The sequence below is a fragment of the Danio aesculapii genome, chromosome 13 (genome assembly GCF_903798145.1).
Source record: "Danio aesculapii chromosome 13, fDanAes4.1, whole genome shotgun sequence".
Taxonomy (NCBI): domain Eukaryota; kingdom Metazoa; phylum Chordata; class Actinopteri; order Cypriniformes; family Danionidae; genus Danio; species Danio aesculapii.
The window spans coordinates 35,307,755-35,331,751 of NC_079447.1; the positions used below are offsets into that span (position 1 = coordinate 35,307,755).

General features: G+C 36.6%; 1 protein-coding gene across 1 annotated transcript in view; it reads left to right on the forward strand.

The window, feature by feature from the left end:
- eif2ak3 (eukaryotic translation initiation factor 2-alpha kinase 3) overlaps window positions 1-23,619 on the forward strand; it is a 55,548-nt gene extending 31,929 nt beyond the window's left edge. Inside the window, exons 3-17 of the mRNA XM_056470655.1 lie at window positions 5,102-5,296; window positions 5,435-5,565; window positions 5,774-6,071; window positions 6,150-6,315; window positions 7,363-7,503; window positions 7,590-7,712; window positions 7,806-8,032; window positions 8,151-8,263; window positions 11,620-11,742; window positions 11,827-11,976; window positions 15,708-16,395; window positions 16,486-16,659; window positions 18,150-18,251; window positions 18,905-18,967; window positions 21,675-23,619. Coding sequence (XP_056326630.1) covers window positions 5,102-5,296; window positions 5,435-5,565; window positions 5,774-6,071; window positions 6,150-6,315; window positions 7,363-7,503; window positions 7,590-7,712; window positions 7,806-8,032; window positions 8,151-8,263; window positions 11,620-11,742; window positions 11,827-11,976; window positions 15,708-16,395; window positions 16,486-16,659; window positions 18,150-18,251; window positions 18,905-18,967; window positions 21,675-21,854 — 2,874 coding nt within the window. The 3' untranslated portion in view covers window positions 21,855-23,619. The remainder of the gene's footprint in view (window positions 1-5,101; window positions 5,297-5,434; window positions 5,566-5,773; window positions 6,072-6,149; window positions 6,316-7,362; window positions 7,504-7,589; window positions 7,713-7,805; window positions 8,033-8,150; window positions 8,264-11,619; window positions 11,743-11,826; window positions 11,977-15,707; window positions 16,396-16,485; window positions 16,660-18,149; window positions 18,252-18,904; window positions 18,968-21,674) is intronic.
- Window positions 23,620-23,997: the final 378 nt, after the last annotated feature.

Here is a 23,997-nt window from a genome sequence, read left to right on the forward strand (position 1 = left end):
CCCCATTCAGACAGAATGCCCGAGCACACTGCCCGAGAGGCATTTCAAAGATGGTTGACGAGTTAAATTACTTGCCTTAAAGGGGCTTTGGTATCTGCCTGCGGTAAATAGAAAAAAATTACCATACAAAAATTTAAAATGAAAATAAAAATAAATATACAAGAAGCTAAAACGATCTCATTTAAAGTAGCATTCAGAAAAAAAAAACCCTGTGAATAAACTCGACACAGAGGCCAAAAAAATTAAATAAAATAATTTTTCATTAATCGTAATCAAGTTAAAATGGTAATTTAATCGAGATTTAGATTTTAGGCCAAATTGCCCAGCCCTATGCTGCACAACTTAATATTTATTATCACAAGTTAATATTCATTGCTAGATGTTTATTATGCATTGTTGTCTTTAGGGGTATTTCCAGCAGATTGACACATTTACAACCCTGCCTACTGCAGTTCAAGGTGTTTGAGTGTCCGAAAACAGTATACCATCGCTCATCCTATTCAAACTTACTTTTGCCATCAAATAAAGTTGAAAAAGAACCCCCCATCTTCACTTACGTCAATGACCCAACCCCGGTCTTTAACTTTTTCAGTAAAGGGGGCCCACCTTCACATATCATTGCATAGGACCCAAAGTTGCTAGCGACACCCCTGGGCTACATCTGTGTTTGTTGTGAACACATACCTTCTAACAGTGAAAATTAAGTAGTATGTGTGCCTCCTAAAAAAATAAACAAAGTAACCGTGGCATTTCAGGTTGGTCTTCTAAGTCACAACTAAACGTCTCCAGAACATTGAGTAAACCATAAATGTTTTAAGTTGTTGTTTTTCGTCAATAGCATGTCATCCGTAGACCTAAGTGTGCAGTTGACTTTAAACTGTATGTAGGGTGCACTAAAGTGATTTCTGTGCCAGAAGCAGTGTGAAGTGATATGTTGTGTTTGTGTGGGAGTCAGAGAGATTACCGTTGAGCAGGGAATGGAGAAGGGCTTGTGCTTAGCTTGATGTAATGCTATGTGTCAGACTCAGTGGAGCGCTATCGTCTGTGGGAGGTCAGCGAGTACAGAGGGATATCCTGCCTACACAGACACACTTCATACTCGAACCTGCTGTGATCCCTTAAGACAAGGGCCAGATCGCCTTTAGCTAAATCTCTCCAATTGAATGTGTCAAACAAGATTCCAGGAATCATTGCCCACAGTCGAACTGAGGATTGGAGTCATGTTGGCCATCTGTGGGGGGTCAGTTTGATATCATGGTTTGGTGTGTCTGACCCTACAACTGAGGTGACCAGATGCATGCTGGTTAGAAGGATAACAGTTAGTCATCCAGTTTGACGGTGGTTTTTACTCTGTGTGTCACTATGGATATTTTATCTGTCTAGGCACAAAGTCTAAAGCGCATAGCGCAAAAGCATTATAGGCATGTTTGAATTCACTTTTACTATTTTCAGGATTGAAAAATACACTTTTTCACAGGGTTGTGCTTATTCTCTTAATGAGTTATGGGTGTGTTTTGAGCATAACGTGCGTTAAACCAATCGGAGTCTCATCTCCCATTCCCTTTAAGAGTCAGTTGTGTCCCGTCATGGCACATTTGCTATTTACATTGCGGACTTTGAGACTGATCGCTTCACTAGCGAGAAAACAGTTAAACAAACCATCCGCAGTGAGGATAAATAAAGAGCCTCCTACATTCGGCCTCTTTACTTTCTCTTTACTTTACTTTTACTCTTTACTCCTTTCCTTTCATGGATAAGGAAACGGTGTTGTAAGCACTCCACTGAAGACATCCATTAGCCTGCATATTTAATTTAGTTTGAGTAGATGAGTTATATCCAAACACGTCCTATTCTTATGCCCCATATGGTGATGCATACGTCTCAAACCCTTTAATTAAAGCAAATATAAATATGCTTATTATTAATAATATGCATAATAATAATAATAATAATAATAATAATAATAATAATAATAATAATAATAATAATAATTATTATTATTATTATTATTATTATTATTATACAAATGCAAATTGTCATGAATAAAGAAGGCATGGAGGCAGTGGTTTTTATATTTATGTAGAAAATAATAATTTTTGAAACATTTTAATCCTTTAATTGTTTTCCATATGCAAAAATATTTGTGTATGACTGTACAACCTGTGTGTATTAAATAATGTGTAAGTATTTGGACCAGCACAGGTGCATAACTAATGTATTCTGCTCTGGACTTTAGACCAGCTATGAATTGGTCAATGGCACAGTCTATTTTATTTCCTCAAAATAGCAACGCGCCAGCAATGCGCCTTAACACACCTCCTTTATAGACCACAAAGTCTATATGCTGTTGCACTGGTCTGAAAGCAGCAACAAATCTCGCCAAACACGTTTTGTGCCTTATTGCGCCAGGTGTATGATAGGGCCCTATCTCTGGGGTTAAAGGCATAGTTCACCTAAAAGTGCAAATTCAGTTGTTAATTACTCCCCTTCATGTCCTTACAAACCAATAAGATCTTCGGAATGAAGGTAAGGGTATTTTTTTATGACAATTAAAACAAGAGCTCTCTCACCCTCTGTAGACAGCAAGGAAGCTTTCAAAGCTCTTGAAGGAACTTGTTAGTGGTTCAACTATAATTTTATAAACCTCCAAGGACAGTTTTTCTATGCCAAAAACACAAGAATTATGAATCGTCCACAATTTTTTATTTATTTTTTCCTGCCACAAGCATTACAATATCTAGAACTTTGAGTCTAGAAATTTGGTTTAATTTCCCCCCCAAATTCTTCCTGTCTATCATTTTAATTGACCTACTTTTCAATGGTTAAATTAAATATTACCATTTAAAAATATGTAATTAATAAACCCTTTTCACAGTTCCGGGTTTCTCAGTAGCGGAAGTCGTCATAGTTGGGAAAACTTGGAGTAAATGGGAGAATACAACAAAGATTTTTTTTACAATCCTATTTGCTCAAATAATAAAAGAAAAACGCCACGATGGTGTTATAAAGACTTTCAGAAAAAGGAAAAAAAAATTGTGTGAGACTGATGACGGCAGCCATAGGAGAGAACAACGTCAAATTTGCTGTCCTGTTCTATAGATGCTGCATATATATATATATATATATATATATATATATATATATATATATATATATATATATATATATATATATATATATATATATTAAAAACGTTTTAAAGGATTTAAGATGCTGATGACTGGTGTCATTGTGCGACATGAAGGTTGTATATTGTTAGGAAATCACTTGTTTGAAAAATTAGCATAGTTTTGCATAGGTTATTATTCTCGCTCTGCTGTTATGGTTAATAATTAAAGAGGGTGTTTTATTACTCCTACAGAAATAATGAAGCCTTGATTTAGCTGTTGATGCCCATCAAAACGTTTAGCATGTATCAAAACTACCGCCTCTAGGGCATATTCAGTGAGTCAACACCAAGCTTGATGCAGACAATAAGCCAGATTGTAAGAGATCAGTTTTAATAGCAGGCTATTACCCTGCTCCTTCAGCCCTCCTTGGCATTCAATGCATTGGGGGAAATGTATCTAATGTTAGTGTTAGCTATTTTGCTGAAACGCAAGATTTGTTTATATACCAGAGTACACTGACATTGAAATACTGTAGTGTAGAGGTTAAATTACCCACTCTGTAAAAAGTACCGACCTTTTACATTTACAACTTGTAGTTAAAGAGGTTTAAAAGCTGGACTGTCTTTCATGAGAGTCATAAAACCCTCCTTGCTGTATATTTAAAAGTCATGTTCTGAAGCCATTTAATTTCATGTTCAAGTCTTTAGGTGCATTAGGGGGTAATAGGATCTTTATTTATTTTTCAAGAAAAAATATTTTAAAAGAACTTAACAATATGATACAAAACAAATATACAATTTTACATTGTTGTTACAATATATTTTTTTCTATACAAGTATCTTAACATTTATGGAGTAATTCCCCTCAAATTTACAAGTGTCAAGTTTTGCCTAGTCTGTTTCTTCTTTTTTTATAGTAATTTTTTTATTGCATTAATTTAATCCAATTAAATGACATAGATTTTTCAATTAATGTTAATTCCTTATGGAGACATTTTCTTTCTCATTTTCTTTTTTTTCCCCCTTTTTTTTTCTTTTTGCACACACACCAGTTTTTAAATGGATGTAGATGTAGCTGACACTGTCAATTTTCAGAATAGAACTGTAACAGCTAATGTCATTAATGAAGTTCTGGAGCTTGGCTGGGGTTAAATCCATGCTCTTCTAATTGATTGGCTTTAATTGTTCATTGATTTAGGATGTTAGGCTGAGGATGACTGAAGTCTTACCCAGCGTCAAGATCCTGTAGAGCTGGAGATCAGACAAATAGATCACATGATGGATTAACTGAATGTAGCACAGTGATGAGTCATCATTGCCACACACACACACACACACACACACACACACACACACACACACACACACACACACACACACACTTTAAACCTCTTATCCTCAGTATCACTGCAAGCTCCGCCCAGTCAGGCGTGACGGACAGATGAGCTAATACCTTAATTTCTCAACCAATCACATGAACTGTTTTCATTCTGCAGGTGGTTGGTTTCTCATGGTGCTTCAGCATCCTATTGGTGCATACCAGGTGTCAAGGTTAGACTAGGCACAACAGGAAGTTGGTGATCTCACCCCTCCGCCCACATTTGTGTATGTCTGTTTGAGCTGAGATCACTTTTTGGATTAGGGTCAGTTACATTAGCCTTATATAATGGTCTTTTCTTTTTATCAGTGTGTGTGTGTGTGTGTGTGCTCATTTATCCTTTAAGGATTGCGTAACTTTTCGGACAACAGTACAGAGAGTGCCAAATGTTAATGGAATACAGTGTGATAATGCCACACACAGACTCTAAGCTGATTGGTCAAAGACTCCGAGCTGGCTGTCCCCTTGTCTCTATCCATCACAGTCTGCTCATTGTACCCACCCCACTGCTGATAATCAAAAAGATGAACTATTTACTAAATGAAATCACGTGTCCCTTCTACTCGTTGACCACAAGTGTAATACGATTCTTTTGATCTCTTTCTGTTCTGCAGATTTTTGGCAACAAAATGTTCATTCCCTCTCTGGATGGAGCCCTGTTCCAGTGGAACAGGGATAGAGAGAGCATGGAAGCTGTTCCCTTCAGTGTGGAGTCCCTGCTGGACTCCTCGTACCGCATCGGAGAGGACACTGTGCTTGTAGGGGGCAAATCCCTCACCACGTACGGCCTTGGTGCATACAGCGGCAAGGTAATCCACACAGTTGTTGAAACAGAATTTTTTTTTACAGCAATAAATGATTGATGTGCTGTTTTGGCACACTGCAAACTCTTTTATCATATCATGGTATTGGCTGTCAGCTTTAACCTCCCGCTCTTTTCTGTGCAGTTGAAGTATATTTGTTCAGCGGTGGGCTGCAGTCGGTGGGGGGACGAGGAAGGAGAGCCAGAGGACGTATTGTTACTCCAGAGAACGCAGAAAACTGTCAGAGCTGTGAGGCCTCGCAACGGGTTTGAGAAGTAAGAAACACCCACAGGCTTCACTCGCGCTCTGTTGAGTGCCTCGTATGACCTTGCTTTTGATTGTACAAACGAAGCAGAGGTAGATTAGATGCATGAAACGCTGGCTTGTGTCAACAATGCACAGCTTGGCAGTGGCTTGTTGAAAAACATTTGAAGATTAGTAGCGGTCTCAGTTAAATGTCAATTGTATTTTGTATTCTGTTAGATGGAACTTCAGCGTGGGAAACTTTGAGCTCAAATTTGTCCCTGAGATTCAGTCCAAACTCAACTTTTTGGAGGGGGAGGCACCAAGTGGAGAAACGTGGCGAGAGGTCAAACGTGAAGCACAGCGTGTTATCCAAGAGGAGACGGACGCACAAACCAAAAATCATGCTAAAACGCACCCAAACTCAGCGCACACTCAGGTAGAGGGCTTAGACCTGGTCATTAAGGTTTCTGTGCCGGACTGGAAAGTCATGGCCTTCAGCACCAAACCAGAAGGACAGCTGATCTGGGAGCATCAGGTAAATATCTCAATCCATTCCAGTTAAAACTTGGGTTTGGCAATTACACATTTCAATCATTGTGTTTTCTCTCTGAAGTTTTGCACACCCATTGCCTCTGCGTGGTTGGTTGGAGGGGGGAAGGTGACACCCATTAGCCTGTTTGATGACACATCGTATAACTCCCAAACTGAGACTGAGACTCAGGAGGATGATGACATCATGGAGGAGGCCCGCGGGGCTACGGAGTCCAGCGTTTACCTGGGTAACATGCACTTGACATTTTGTTTTACACGCCATACAGTTGAAGTCAGAATTATTAGCCCTCCTGTTTTTCTGTTTTCTAAACAGTTCTAACACATTTCTAAACATAATAGTTATAGTAACTTATATTCTAATAACTGATTTGATTTATTTTATCTTTGCCAATGATGGTTTGTTCTGTACACTATCAAAAAATATAGCTTAAAGGGGCTAATAATTTTGACTTTAAAATGGTTTTTAAAAAATTATGTTTTTATTCTATCTTAAATAAAACAAATACGACTTTTTCCAGAAGACAAAAATATTATCAGACATACTGTGAAAATTTCCTTGCTCTGTTAAACATAATTTGGGAAATATTTAAATAAGAAAAAAAATTCTAAGGGGGCTAATAATTCTGACTTCAACTGTACATATGTTAGAAAACATGTTTGTATCTCAAAATCACACACAGTAAAAGAGATGTAGCTCTATATTCTGTGAACTGTTGAAAGTCTTTATTCTGATTGGCTGGAAGGTGTACAATAAATGTGTGTAATTCACTGGTAGTTCCAGTCAGTTTTGATGCAGTTAAATACATACATTAGCAGAAATAAATGCGCTTCCATAAAATTTTGTAAAAACCATAGTAACTCTGTGACATCTTCCGGAGCTTTTATTTATCGGTTAAATGTCAAGAACAAGGATGAGTGCTTCAAAACGGAGCTGATGGAGATCCATCAACTAGCAGACATTCTTCAATATATTTGAGAAGAGATAGCTAACACATGTTACTATGAGCTGTTATATATGTCATTGTCATTTACATAAACACACACGCACACACAATCTTTCTAGTGCACATTTCCTCTCTGTCTGTGACAGATTCAAAGCAGGGGCTAGGAAAGCATCTACAATTTTATAATTGACAAAAATCTGGTCAAGTGTTGAGCTGCAAAGAGCAAAACTTGTTTTAACTTGTGTATTAGTTTTTTATTCAAAAATCATCAGTTTGTCTCGAGAAATAGACTGCCTATGTCAAAAATGTGTTTTCTTTCTCCATTTTAAGGGATGTTTCAGGGTCAACTGTACCTCCAGTCCTCTGTGAGGATTTCTGAGAAGTTTCCATCCAAATCCAAAGCTCTCAACGGCTGGGGAGGTGACGCTGACATGATGCCACCACCTACAGTCAAATGGAAACCCCTCATCCGTGAGTATATTATACCTCATCACACATGCTCAAATATATACGGAAGCCAGAGTGACGTTATCTACAACTCATCTGTTTTCTCATAGACTCTCCGTCTCGCACTCCAGTCTTAGTGGGCTCTGAAGAGTTTGATAAATGTCTGAATAATGATAAATTCTCTCATGAAGAGTACAGCAATGGAGCTCTTTCAATACTGCAATACCCATATGGTAAGAACTAGAGTCCTTCAGGCTTTTTGGATAGTTGGCTTGACAGTCTCTGACTTGAGGTTTCATCACCTTTTTCTTTGTTTCTCATTGCAGATAATGGATACTACTTTCCATACAGTCCTCGTTACCGAAACCGACGTGACGAGACTGCAGTAAGTGTTCTGTTGAAAAAAGATGGCGAAGGCACACAGGTGAGAAGGAAAGATCCTGTGCTGCTGCTGCCGTGGTGGAAAGAGATTCTAGGTACCATCTTCTTCTGCATCGCTGCCACCACATACATCGTCCGCAAGTTCTTCCACCCACCCACAACATACGCACGGGTAAATGGATAAACTGTATTCACATACCCACTAATGATCTCATGCTTATTGTAGAGGTAACTTATTGTAGAGGTAACTTATTGTAACACGTTGAACCATTTTCAATTCATCTGTGCAGCAACGAAAGGAGTCTGAGACGCAGTGCCAAACTGACACCAAGTTTGAAGCAGATGTTACAGAGCCCAAAGAAGTTGTGGTCACAGATATGCGTCCCTGCGAATATGTCTCCAGGTAATTGAGGATACACTTGGTAGTACTGAAACACATACACTTAATACACTGAATACACATCATTGAACATGTGCACATAGAAATTACCTATATACTATATAACTACAGGTTACCTTTGTTTGTAAAAAATGTTTAACTGTTAAAAGCTACTAGTTACCAGTTAAATTGTTAACGTTATTAGTAGGCCCACATCTGCAGTTTTATACAGATTTTGGCCCATCAATAAGCCTATTTATTTACTTGTGTAAATGTGTGTTAATTTTATATTATTCAATTTTTAAATTAATTTCAATAATATTATTGGCTAATATTTTTTTTTTACCAAAATCTGTGCAGAAATTGCAAAAATCCCCACAGATTCTATCTGGCCATAGTTATTAGTAACATACAAATATGGTAACCAATAAGCTTATCTTTTCCGAATTTGATTTGATTTATACTAGGTGAAAACAGATTCTTAATCAGTTTAGCATATCATTTGGCAATAGTAATTCAATCAAGAGAAGTTAACATTCTGCCATAATTTTCCTGGTTCTTTACTTGTTCCAAACCTGTTTTTTTTTTTTTTTTTTCTTGAACACAAAATGAAGATATTTTGAAGAATGCTGGAAAACACAGCTATTGACATCCATAATGTTTTTGTTCTTACGATGGATGTCAATAGCTGCTGTTTTCCAACATTCTTCCGAATATCCTGTTTTGTTCAATAGTAAGAAATCCTCTCTGCTTTGTTTAGAACAAATTGAGTGAGTGCAAATGGTGATAACCCTTTTATTTTAAATTAGATGGGCCACTTAACAAGTCATCAACGTTAATGATTAATCAAAAATTGATAACAGTTCCTGACAATTGACATTCCTAGAATGACGTTTGAGATGTCTGCCAAAAAAGGGGAATATACAATTTACAAAACTCTGTAAAAATTGGAAGCAATAAAAGTGTAAGACAATTCATACCTAATAGTGCAAAAGTGCTGACATGTCACATGATGTCAAACAGTAAGCAAATAAATTAAGTACACGTCTTATGATTCTGTTCAATTATTTAAAGCTCAACTGTAACAAATGTAAAAATAAAGCTTGTTTTAACTTTTTTTTTTTTGGATTAATGTTGGATTAGCTAATGTCGATCACTGCTCAAACACATCATGCCTTCATTTGTTTCTACTGGAACAGTGGTCGGGAACCTTTTTTCAGCAAAGAGCCTTTTAAGTTTTTTTTGTTAAATGCCTTTTTTTAAAGAGCCATTGAGGTGTATATACACTACTCACAATAAGTTAGGGATATTGTTATTTACATGAGTTTTTTTTTTTATTTGCTCTGAATTTTATTGGAATAAGTTTCCTTTGATATTACTAACAATTTATGTGAAAAACACCATTTTCATTTTCATACCTCAAAAATGTAGACAATAACAAGGACAGCCCCAAATAACAAAAAATGACAATGTCAGTAGTGCCACAATGACAGCTTGACAGTGACGTCTCATGCTCCTCACTTGCCTCATGATGTTGTTCTGAGGCAATGTGTTCCAGTCTTTCACAAGTGTTACACACAGTTTTGCCAGGTCACGTGGGGGTGGGGTACGATCATCCAGTCTCTGCTTCAACTGGTCCCAGATGTGCTCTATGGGGTTCAGGTCAGAGTACCATACCATATGAGGCACTCCAACTTACTGAAGTTGAACTGTGACAATTATGCCACAATGTGGTGGAGCATTATTATCCATGAACATAAAGTTGGGGGTGTGCTGGCAGAATTGGGGGATGATGATGGGTTCTATGATGTCTCTGAGGTAAGAACGTGTAGTGACTGAGCCATCTACAATATCTGTCATCTACCAAAAATCAGTTTTGCGCTGACTGGTCATGCCTTCCCAGACTGTTGCACCTCCTCCACCAAAGCAAACTCTGGGGACCATGTTGACCCCGTATTGCTCACCTTGCCTTCTCCAGCAACGCTGATGACCGGCACTCATCAGTGAACAGGACTGTAGACCACAGGTCACATGGTCTTGTGCCCACTGCAAACATTCACGGCGGTGTCTTGGTGTCAATGGAGTCACCTGCAAACGGTCGTCTGGCATTCAAGCCAAAGCGGTGGAGTCATTGTGAATGGTTTGTCTGGAAATCTTAGTACCCCTCACATCTTGTAAACGGGCCTGCAGCTGTGTGTCGGTTGCATAATGATGTCTGAGTTCATAGGTCCTTAGGTACTGGTCATTGTTTCGGTCTGTCACTCGTGGGGATCCACTCCTGGGTCTGTCATGAACTCTGCCAGTAGTTCTGTGTCTTGATGCAAGTCTGCTGATGATACTTTTAGACACACCAAGTTGACTAGCAACATCTGACTACCTGCCACTGACCTGAAGGCGCACCTTGGCCAGATGGTGCTGCTCGTCCGTTAAGTGATGTTGTGTGTTCATGGCTGTTTGAATGATAAACCTGGAATGACTTACTGACAATACCAGCTTTTTATACACACATAATGTTGAAATAGATGCCACATTGTCTTTTGGTATTGGCCACAATATATGGTAAACCTGTACACAATGAGACCATTACATGGAAAACATAAAATGAGATGTGTCTATTACCCCAATACAAATGTGTGAAGTGAAACAAACACCGTATGTATGACATTCACATGAGTCTCTCACAATATCCCATCACTTTTGCCATCACTTTGTTTTTGATTTTACGTGCTTGAGGAGAGTAAGTTGTTTGTTCAAGTTTATCCAAAGTGCCGCACTTGCACATTGATCGTAACGTTCTTTTATTGTTAACAGAGTTTTTATTCATTTTGCTGTAAAAAAATTACAATAAGAAGGGAATTGTAGTATCTATCTAGTAAGGGTTACATTTTTATACTGTGAAATATTTTTGATGAAAGAGGGATAGAGAACCACGTATACTGGGTCAAAGAGCCACATGTTGCTTGTGTACCACTGTACTGGAAATTGCAGACTTTACATTTAAACAGTAAAGTTACAGTTGGTGTTCCTCTTTTCAATAAAGAAAGTCAAAGCCATTTCTTTAAATAGATTACACTTGTTTGCATATGGCACATTAGAGGCTTGCATTTGCTGAGTGTGGAATGCACAGATGGCATCGTGATCATACTTTACTTTTTAAATACTTAAGGGTAAATACACAGCTATTATGACTGGAGTGCTCTTGCTGTGCAGTTTATTTGATGTTTGAATTTTGATGGTTTTCAAGTGTCATGGTAAATGGATAATTTATACATACTGTTTTGACAATCTGAAGTTTGCTTCATTTGAACACACAGCTATTCCATTGTAAAGCATTCTTTTGTGATTCATAGCCAGTTTGTGTTTGTTTGTGTGTACATCAGATACTTGACAGACTTTGAGCCAGTGCAGTGTTTGGGGCGTGGTGGATTTGGTGTCGTGTTTGAGGCTCGCAACAAGGTGGACGATTGCAACTATGCCATCAAGAGGATCCGTCTACCAAACAGGTATCTGTCAACTCCAATCACCGGCAGTACATAAAGATTAACAATTGCCTGTTTTTGTGTGTAATGCTGTGATTGTGGTTGTAGGGAGCTGGCCCGTGAGAAGGTCATGCGAGAGGTGAAGGCTCTGGCTAAGCTGGAACACCCAGGAATCATCCGTTACTTCAACGCCTGGCAGGAGAGTCCGCCTCAGGGCTGGCAGGAGGACATGGACAAACGCTGGCTCAAAGACGCAAGGTGCTTTACAACATAAACCTGCTGACTCATAGCCTAGCTTATATTTAAGATTTTAGATTTTAATTACCTGCTTTTTTATATCTGTCTTAACAAATTATCTCAGTCTTTCTAACAAACTATTTGTCTTTTTGTGTTTTTATCTAACTGACGATACATTTGTCTCTCTTTCTATCTAACTAGCTATCTGTATCCATCTTTGTCTGTCTCTTTCTAACTCTCTAAAAATCCATCGGTCTTTACAATGGTTTGTTTCTGACTAGGTCTCTGTCTATCTATCTGACTTTCTACAGTCTAAGTCTGTCAAAATATCCATATGTCTGTCTAACTAATTACCTGTCTGTCTTTCTAACAACTATTTATCTAACTGTCTGTATATTTTTGTCTAACTGACAATTCATCATAATTAGCTATCTGTCTGTGTGTCAGTCTATCTTTATATATATCTGTCTGACAGTCAGACTATCTTTTTTATATCTGTTTGTTTTGCACAATTTTTTTATACATCTATCTTTCAGTATATTCATGTAGACTACCAGTCAAAGGTTTAGGGTTAGGTTTTATTTTACATATTTTTTAAAGAAAATTATTCTGTTCAAGGTGGTACATACATCACAGGTTGGTATTGGTTGTATGTAAAAAAAAAAAAAAAAAAAAAAGTTAAATTGTTAAATATAAACATTTTAAATAACAGCTTTCCTATTGTATGTAGTTTTAAATGAAATTAGTACTCCAGTCATTATTGCTTTTTTTAAATATTGCATTAATAATAATTATTATTTTAATAATAATAATTAATATTAGAGTGGTTTCTGAAGGATCATGTGACTCAGAGTCATCTTTAAAATCACTGAAATAAATTATTAAATAAATGATTAACTACTTTTGAACAGTTATTTTATAGTGCAATAACATTTCACAATTTTACAATTTTTACTGTATTTTTGATTAAATAAATGCAGCTTTGGTGAGTAGGAGAAGATTATTTTAAAACGTTTAAAAATTCTACTGACCCCAAATTTTTGGCCAGTAGTGTATCTGTCTGTGTAGCCTAATATCCATCTATCTGCCTTTTAAACTTGCTAGCTCTCTGTCTTGTCAGTTTGACTAACTTCTCCATCTGTCTCTCCATATACCTGTGACTGTCTAACTATCTGTTTGTTTGGTTTTGTTTTTGTTTTTTCCCCCCAACCATCTTCCAAAAGAAGAAGATCTCCCAAAATTTCAAGTGCAACAGGAACCAAAGTGTTAAACATATACTTTTGGAATGCACTATTTAGGCCTGTCACAATAATCAATATATCGACTTATCATGCAATACTTGGAGATGACCTTAATCATTTTTGCCGTTGCAATATATATTTACAAATTCACAAATAACGTTAAAGCCATTTTACCATGACATTTACATTCTGTCTTACCAGTGTCAGTTTATAACTGAACATTTACCTAATAGGACGTTAAATAGTATATAGAATGGGACACTTACCTTTTAAAAAACAAATTATAGAATCTAAATAACCTTAAAAGTTATAAGTATTTTAAAGTGGCAATTTGGTTTATTATGCTGTTTTATATATATATATATATATATATATATATATATATATATATATATATATATATATATATATATATATATATATATATATATATATATATATATATATATATATATATATATAGCTAGCTAGCTAGCTAGCTAGTGGCATAAAATAATCTCAGAATGAGAGTAATATTGCTTATCGCAACAATTTCTTTGACAGTGTATTGCACAACAAAAATTCCTTATTGTAACAGGCCTACCTCTATTGTTAATGTTATCAGTCAACAATTTTTATTATATTTTTAAATGTAAATCCTTCAAACAAATTGTACAATTTTTATCAAATGTAAACCTTAAACTATTTTAGATTTTTATCTTATTCATATTTATGTAATATCTTATGTATAATATATTTTGCTGTTGATGTCTTTTTATACTTCTACTTTTTTATTATTATAGAAAAGTGCTATTTATAAAATTTCATTGCAACACCAGATCAAATTACCAGAGAAGCTGATATGGCAATTAATTCAAAACTCTTTCACTTACTAGCTACGTTTCCATCCACCTATATTTATGCACATTTTGGATATGCGCTAAAGAATGCTCCATATTCACAGCTGAATTCACAGCATTTGTGTTACTTTTAGCATTGGAGTATATAGAAACTGCCCTTCAAAAGAAATCTAGCATTTTTACAGACTCTAAATCATGCCTCCAAGTTATGGAATCTTCAACGAATGATCATCCTTTGATTGATAATATTTTAAATAAAGTTCACCAACTACAAAATCAATTTTATCACATCATTTTTTGCTGGGTTCCAGGACATGTCGGGCTTTCAGGAAATGAGCGAAATGATGCAGCTGCTAAAGACTCTTTGAAGCAAGTGGTGAACAAATGGCAAATTCCTCCATCAGAAATGAGACCTTTTATCAATGTTTACATTTTAAACAAGTAGGAAAGGAATGGGATGCATTAGAAAATAATAAATTACATAAAATTCTGTGTGAGATTTCAGGTTGGATTTCAAGACATTTTAAGACTAGATATGATCAAGTGGTTTTTATCAGATGTTGTATTGGGCATACAAGAATAACCCATGGTTTTTTGCTCCAAGGTGAAAACCCTACTCAGTGTTTGTACTGCACAATTCCCCTTACTATAAAACACATTTTACTGGACTGTCCTGCTTTTAATGATTCTAGAAGACTTTGTTAAAAATGTCCTTAAGAGAGTTCATTTCATAACAAAGTGACACCAGAAAAGATTTTAGAATTTTTATCATGCATCAATCCTAAAAATCTTATTTAATTTATGTATTCATTTGTTTGTTGATTGTAAATTGTATATTTATTATTGAAAGGTTCCTGCCATGAAAATAGCCTTGGTTGCTGACATGGCATTAAATAAAAAAAAAAAAAAAACATGCATACATTTTGGATATGCGCATAAAAATCAGTTGATGAAAACGCCAAGAAGCACGTAAATTTTGAAAATATGCATAAAAAACGTATGCGCATAACTGAGTAGGATTTTTTTTTTTTTTATTCGACAAGAAAAGATGCGCTTAAACTATGATGTAAAAACTTACTGAACAAATTCTAGTCTGATTTTGTTATAAGAGATCATGTGGTGATAAAAATGTGAGCGCATTTTAAAACATCTGAAATGTTGTTTTGCTCATTCTAAAACGCCTTGACCATTTCAGTATTAGTGTTATTATATTATTAATTGCCTTCATAATTGTCAAGAGTGTCTGAGCTCCACATCTCATGCCTTCAAACACCACCACACGTTCACCACACGTGCGTGTCGGCATTTGTCTTCTGAGGCGCAAGTCATTTATTAAATGAAGAAATGATTCACGCAGCTTCTCCTACCGCAGCAAATTCCGTTTTTACTGTTGATATTTGGCGCCAGTTAATCAGGAAGTGACAATTTTGTTGACGCCTTGGATGGAAAACCCTGCTTTATTCGCATGTCTTATGTGATATTTCAGTTTTTGCGCATACATTTAATTCGCATTATTGGATAGAAACATGGCTACTGATTGTCTTTCAAACTAAATTTCATTCCATTTATAGTCGAATTATGGAACTAAATATTCATTACATAATGATTTTTTAAAATTAGTTTTTACATCAAGAGCATCATAGGAAATGATTCTTTGTGTCTTTCTCTTCAGCACTGCTGATTGGCTGCTAAGCTCTCCTGAACACATGGAGGCTTTTTCGGTCAAGGTTCCAGTGGCCACTCCATCTCCCGTGGACTCATCATGCATGTGTGCGGCTGGCGGGGACACCAGCGTGTGCGTCGGGGACCAAGTCTGCCTGGAGGGCCTGGGGCCGGACAGTATGATGTCAGAGCGGGACAGTCAGGCCGACCCAGATGCTATCATGGAGGTCTCCGATTCTCCCCACTCCTTCGAGCTCTGCCCTCCTCGCACGGTTGCCCACGGTGACTGCACCTCTTCCTCCTTCGACATAGTCTTCGAGGACTCCGGCTGCGAACACCAGGACAATGAAAGTGACCTCAGCGGAAGTACACCTGTGCCACCTGTGTGCCTTTCACAGTCTAGCTCTAAACCCCAGCGCAGTACGTCAACAGGACCACCTGCTTCCTTACCTTCAAGGCCCACAACTCTGAGTCTCGCCCCCAGCACCCCCTGTCCTGCCGTGCGGCCCCCGCTCACACCGAAGGTCTACCTGTACATTCAGATGCAGCTCTGCAGGAAGGAGAACCTGAAGGACTGGATGGCTCAGAGGTCTTTGCCCGAGCTCAGGGAACACACTCAGTGTCTGGACATCTTCCTGCAGATCGCTGAAGCTGTGGACTTCCTGCATAGCAAAGGACTCATGCACAGAGATCTTAAGGTAGAGGTGCTGGGAATGAAACCTGGCTGAAATTAGTTTTTTCAAAATGATCAGCTCAGTCATTTTCCTTTTTCATTCTCTTTCTCTAAGCCATCCAATATCTTCTTCACAATGGATGACGTGGTGAAGGTGGGAGACTTCGGCCTGGTCACTGCCATGGATCAGGAGGAAGACGATGAAGAGCTGAGTACTCTCACACCAATGCCAATCTATGCCCGGCACACTGGCCAAGTGGGCACCAAACTCTACATGAGCCCCGAACAGGTCAGTTCCAATCACTGTGCAGAAATGCTACACGGCTCAATGCCAAAACACTGCTGGTTTTTGTCAAGCATTATGTAACAGTGGAAAATTACAATTCTGCTATGCATAAAGCGTGGAGATTTTTAATTAAGAATGTCACAACTAACTTAACTGCAACATTCATTCATTCATTTTCCTTCGCTTAGTCTCTTTATTTATCAGGGGTTGCCACATAGGAATGAACCGCCAACTTATCCAGCATATGTTTTACGTAGCAAATGCAATTCCAGCTGTAACCCAGCACTGGGAAACACTGATACACACTCGCGTTCACACACACTTTATGGCCAATTTAGCTTATTCAATTCACCTGTACCGCATGTCCTTGGACTGTAGGGGAAACTGGAGCACCCAGGAGGAAACCCACGCAAACACAGGAAGAACATACAAACTCCACACACAAATGCCATTCGACCCAGCCGGGACTTGAACCAGTGACCTTTCTGCTTTGAGGCGACAGTGCTAACCGTTGAGCCACTGTGCCACCCTAACCACAGCGGCTGGTTTATAAAATATCCATAATAAAAAATTGAAAAAAAGAAAGAAAGTTGTCTATTAGTGATTCAGATTTTTGCCTCTAGCACTCCAGAATACATGTGCTGTAGCTTTGGAGGAAATTAATAAATAATAATTAATGTTTGGGTTAAATTAAATAAACGTTTGATATGGTGTATTCAAAACTAATAAGGGTATTATCATTTAGAGCCTATACAGTTGAAGTCAGATCTATTAGCCCCCCTGAATTATTAACTCCCCTGTTTATTTTTTCCCTAATTTCTGTTTAACAGAGAGAAGATTTTTTCAACACATTTTTAAAAAATAGTTTTAATAACTCATTTCTAATAACTGATTTATTTGATCTTTGCCATGATGACAGTAAATAATATTTGACTTGATATTTTTCAAGACACTTCTATACAGCTTAAAGTGACATTTAAAGGCTTAACTAGGTTATTTAGGTTAAGTAGGCAATATAGGGTAATGGGGTAAGGTATTGTATAAAGATGTTTTTTTTTTCTGTAGACTATCGAAAAAAATATATAGCTTAAAGAGGCTAAAAATTTTGACTTTCTCCAGAAAAAAAATATATTATCAGACATAGTGTGAAAATTTCCTCGCTTTGTTAAACATCATTTGGGAAGTATTACAAAAGAAAAAAAATTCAAAGGGGGGCTAATAATTCTGACTTCAACTGTATTTGCAGAAAATTACATACATTAACACATTTGTATTTTTTGTTAATTAAAAAAATTGCTTAATAGTACTAATATTAACTATCATCATTATGACATCATCATTAGTTAACAAATGTACATTTTGCTCTGAATATACACAAATCCAGACAACCAGTAATAAACAAGAAGTAGTTTTTTCCAAATACACTTTGAAATATGCTTTATGTAAAAAAATAATCTCTCTCTCTCTTTCCCCTTTCCTTTTCCTCTCTGTAGTTGTCCGGGAATTCATATTCTCACAAGGTGGACATTTATTCTCTTGGCCTGATTCTTTTTGAGCTCCTCTGTCCATTCCGCACACAGATGGAGAGAGTCAGGGTAAGACTACACATACATGGATGCAGATGAACTGCACTGCATATGTTTGTTGCTACTTTATATATATATATATATATATATATATATATATATATATATATATATATATATATATATATATATATATATATATATATATATATATATATATATATATATATATATATATATATATATTGTATTTTTATATATAATATTATTTTATAAAATCATATTTTTTATAATATGTTCATATTGTATTATACTCATAATGTGCATTTATAAAATAATGTTGAATAATAAAATATTGATTAAATGAAGTTTTCATTTAGAAATATAAGTACGGTTTAACTCTTTCTGTTCAAATGTATTTATTTTATTATTGATATGATTTCAAAGCTGAATTGTCAGCACAATTACAGCAGTCTTTAGTGTCACATGATGAAAAAAATTGTTTGCTGCTGAAGGCATTTTTTTTCACCATTTGTGTTGCTACATATTTTTCTTCTTTTTTTGGTGATCATTTTGATGTTTCTTTGCTGAATAAAAGTATTAATCTTACTCTTAAGAAGTTTTGATTGTAGTGAACTCATGTTAGTGCATGCTTAAAAGTATTGAACCAAATATTTGATTATTTTGAACCAATAATGAACATCTCACTGTGTTTCTTCCAGACTCTCACAGAGGTCAGAGCCTTGCAGTTTCCTGCTGCTTTCTGCAAGGCCAACATCCTGGAAGTAAGTGTGTGTTGTGTTTGTGTATATGTACTGCTGGGTGTTTTGCAGTGAGGGTGGAGTGATCGTTCAGTTGGGAAATCCTAAAGATCAACAACACTTCGTCTGCCCCCTGTAGGTGCAAGACTACAATTACAACACCAAAATGTTTTCCATTCACAGCAGCAGAATGCGCCCGTCTAGTATACTATATTTAGAATGTGAAATAAGTTGTTTTTGTTTAGTACAATACATATACACAATAATTTCAGGCAGCTTTACTGAAAACTGTGCTGCGAGCAGCAAAGGTTGTAATTTAACCAGTCATTCACTTTCTTTAAATTTAAGGGTTGAATTTATTTTGAGTTTATAAATTTATTCATTGTACACAATATTTAGACTGTTCTTGTTATTACGATTTAATCCACCTGATTAAACTAATTGAGTCCTTCAGGCTTGTTTAAAACCTACAGGTAAGTGTGATGAAGCAGCGCTGGAACTAAACTCTGCAGGGCAGCGGCCCTCCGGAACTGAGTTTTACACCCCTGAAAAGGATTGTGAGAGTATATGTATTGAGAGGGGATACTTGACTACAGATTACATGTATATTATTATATCCATTATTATATATGCAATTCAAATTTTTTTATTATTATTATTATATTGTGCGTGTGTGTGATGACATACATTTCAACGTACCTGAGTGTATCTGAACAAAAACTTCTATTAAGAAGTAAAATAAAAAAAATCTATTAAGGCTAAAATAATAAATAAATAAAAATAAATAATTAAAATTAATTAATAAAATAGATTTAATACAAATTAATAATAATAATGATTCTTCACATCTTAATTGTGTTTTTATAGAATAAAATGTTATATTATAGAAATCAATTAGATAAAATATTTATTACATTAAAACGATTGTAATATTATATTACATTTTGGATAATCTTACGATTTCAAGATTTTTTCAGAACCTCATTTAGGATTTTTCTATTCTGTACAGTTAACATTTTATTTTGTGTGTTTTATTACTAATTCTATTTTAATGTATTAATATTATATTGTTCATGATTACTTGATCTTTAAGATTGCATTTCATAACTTCAATGTATTTTAAATGTGCATTCTAAAAGAAACAGGATTTCAGTACGGTACAGTATGGCTACGTACACTGCAGTCAAATGTGGCCCAAATTTGCTTTTTTTTTTCACATAACTCATTTTCGCCATGACCATGTGAACAACCCAAACCGCATGAAATTTGATCCTTCCAATTTCACTTTCATATGTGGTATTAAATCAGATCTGATGTTTTGCAATCCGACCGCAGTGTGAACTGTTATGTAGGCTTTCATGTAACTTGTACATAATTTTTGATCAACACGCGTCATTATTCTGTACTGGTTCATGCTGCAAACATCTACTCCTCAGCTGCATAGCAGATACTGGCACACATTGCTGATACTTTACCCCCAAATTGAAGGTTGTTTATTTTGAACATTATTTGAATGACAACTGGTGCTCCAACCAAACATTAACCATTAACCTGTAACCCCACTCAAAAAGGATTCTTCAGCTTGATTAAAAATGACACAATAGTAAAATTGCATATATAAAAAGAATAAAATACATAGGTCTACTTGAAATAGCTGTATTCCACTTAATACATTAAAAAAACCAAATATGAAAGAAAAACTGACAAAAAACTGACAAGTCTTGCAACAGGTTAATGCTTTTTAAACTTCTCTACTTGTTTCATTGTTAAATTATCAGTGTTTTTGATCACAAAAAAAAAAAAAAAAAATTATTTTAGGATTCAGACACAAGCAAAACAACCATTATAAGTCCATAAACACACAGCGGTTGTCTGTGAAAACGGCAATAACCATATTAAACATAATCTGACAATAATAATAATAATAATTCCTTACATTTATATAGCGTTTTCTGGACACTCTAAGCCCTTTACACATTGGGGGGAATTTCCAAATCGACCACCAGTGTGCAGCATCCACCTGGATGACGCTATGGCAGCCATATTGCGCCAGACCGCACACCACACACCAGTTGATTGGTGGAGAGGAGACAGTGATGAAGCCAATTATGATATAGGGATGGTTAGGAGGCAATGATGGACAGAGGCCAGTTGACAGATTTGGCCAGAATGCTGGGGATAAACCACTACACTTTTTTCGAAGAACATTCTGGGATTTTTAATGACCACAGAGACTTGGGACATCGGTTTAACGTCTCATCCGAAAGTCAGCGCTTACTAAGAAGTATAGAGTCCCCTTCAATAAACTGGAGCGTTAGGACCCACACAGACCGCAGGTTGAGCACCCCCTGTTGGCCTCACTAACACCACTTCTGGCAGCAACCTAGCTTTCCCATGTGGTCTCCCATCAAGGTACTGACCGGGTGCATTCCTGCTTCGCTTCAGTAGGCAACCATGTGAGAGTTGCAGAGAGTAAAATCTGGAAATCTGATATTGGCCACATTTATAACAACAATGTGAACAGCTACGCAAGATATCAGATCTGAAAAAAAAGGTTATTTGAGCACTAATTCTCGCAGTGTGAACATATGTAAACTGAAGTCAGTCATTCAGTGGTCCTGTTGGAAGTTTGATGAGGCCCTCTAGTGGGCTCTGGCAGTTATTCAGTCTTCTTTTATAAATAAGATATTTTTACACATACACTAATATCACTGCATGTGTCTGTGTTCAGGCTCAGATGGTGCGCTGTATGCTGTCCCGTGTGCCTGCAGAGCGACCAGAGGCTTCCGAAATCACAGAGGCCCCTTTATTCCAGGAGCTTGAGGTGCCCTGCAGAATCAGACAGCGCACTCGAACATACAGCGCCTCTTCTGCGGGACGACCCTCGCGACAGATATCCTCTTCAAACTAGAGCTCAAAAACACACACACACAAGCATACTGTGCCTCGTCTGCGGGATGACAAACACAACCAGTCACCACCTCTAACAGAAACCACACACAGATAAACAGAGACACAAAGGAAGTCCCGCTGGCGCTTATTCTAACGCCCAACAACAACCATTGAAGGAGACTTGATGTTTTTTGTTTTTTTTTTTGCTGATGAATGACCTGCCTTTTGGACGTCGTTGGGCATGTCTTAAACAGGACGTGAGCTTTCTGAATGGGTGAAATTGTACACGTTATTTTGTTCTTCTCAAATGTAAATACGCTTCAATACGGAGCAAGAGAGGGGCTTTAAAGGTGCTCGTTCAAGACCGAACGCACAAGTTCTGAGGCAATTTCAGCCACTCGCTGCGTCCAGTGTTAGTGGCTCGCGTGCGCATCACTTGAGGAATCGGTGTGGGAAATCTTCAAACTGCCTTTAAGCTGGACTTCGAGACACGTTTGTAATGATGGTCAGTATGAGATTTAGAAAACCGACGGAGACTTTAAAATGAATAAATAAATAAATAATCATTCTGTAAAATACTTCACGTCATTAGCACCCAGAATGGTAGTTTACTGTATTTTTCAATCGTTTACTGAACACACACATGCACACAAAATGTGAACACGTTTTACAGTAAGGTTGTATTAGTTAATGTATTTACTAGCATGAACAAACAATGAACTGTACATTTATTACAGTATTTATAATTCATTTATTAATTTATAATTCATTTATCTGTTGTTAACATTGGTCAAGGGAATTTAACATTAGATTTGAATCATTAGTAAATGTTGAATTATGATTATTAAATGCTGGTACTGTTTGTAAATACATTAACTAATGAAAGCTTATTGCAAATAAGTGTGACCAAAAAGAATAATACTATTAATAGTCAACCTGAATGAGAAGTGCTTCGACTAATCACACAACGAGAATAAGGATTCTGGAGGAATCGCCTCGACCAAATATTCAGCACACACTCTTAATTGTAACATATCAGGTAATTACTGATTGTATGACTTTGTTTTCTTACCAGTTTTGATTAGAAGGACTGAATTTCCTTTTGTATATGATGGAATTTTCTGTATAGTAACTGCTTTTTATGACGTTTTTCAACTTCTTTGGATGTATTTTTTTTCCCTAAGAGTTGTTTGAGAGAGTGGATCTTTCCGGTGTGACGGGGTGGATCTGTGGTGGTGTTAAAGAGCAGTTTGTGTATGTATGTATGTGTGTGTGATTTCTGCTGCAGAACGGACATGAGATTATGACCTGCAATCCTTAAAATCACTCTGTAATCCACGTCAGGGACCACTTTGCGAGTCTTCACCTCGTAAGCTGTATCTGTGAAGCGTCCCGGTGAAGATCCTCTTTGTTCAAGATCACTGTGGCAAATCCTTCCATCAGGTTTTTCCCTGCTCTGTCTTTTTGCTTTTAAATCCACTGTATTCATGCTTTTGTTATTGTAGCGTTTTGGTTTTGACATTCAGATTCTTCAGTGTCCTTCGGAGGGGGTTTTTTTTTTCTGTTGAAATCCCATGTTCATGTTCTCTAGCCCAGCCAGTCTCCTGCCGTCTGTGTAAATATGTTGATTTGTTTTTTATTTATGTTGAGTACAATAATCAGTCCGTTGGATTGGTTGAGGTTTAAATAAGGTATATTAATGCGCTTCATCCAGTGGAGTGCATTGAAATATTGTGACTTCTTACAAGTCAGAATTTAATAAACGTTCTATGATGTTTGTAAAAGTGTTCTTTGTTTTTTCCCTCTCTGTATGTAAAAAAAAAAAAAAAAAAATCTGAAGCTTATTTAAAAAATTATATATAACTTCATTTTATAAATAGTATTTATAATTTTAGAACTCTAACTCCTGTCAAACAATTCATTCATTTTCCTTCGTCTTAGTGCGTTTATTCATCAGGGGTCGCCACACCGGAATGAACCGCCAACTTATCCAGCAGATGCCTTTCCAGCTGCAACCCAGTACTGGGATGCACCCATGCACACTCATTTACACACACATACACTATGGCCAATTTAGTTTATTCAATTCACCAATACTGCATGTCTTTGGGGGAAACCAGAGCACCCTGAGGAAACCCACGCAAAAACAGGGAGAACATGCA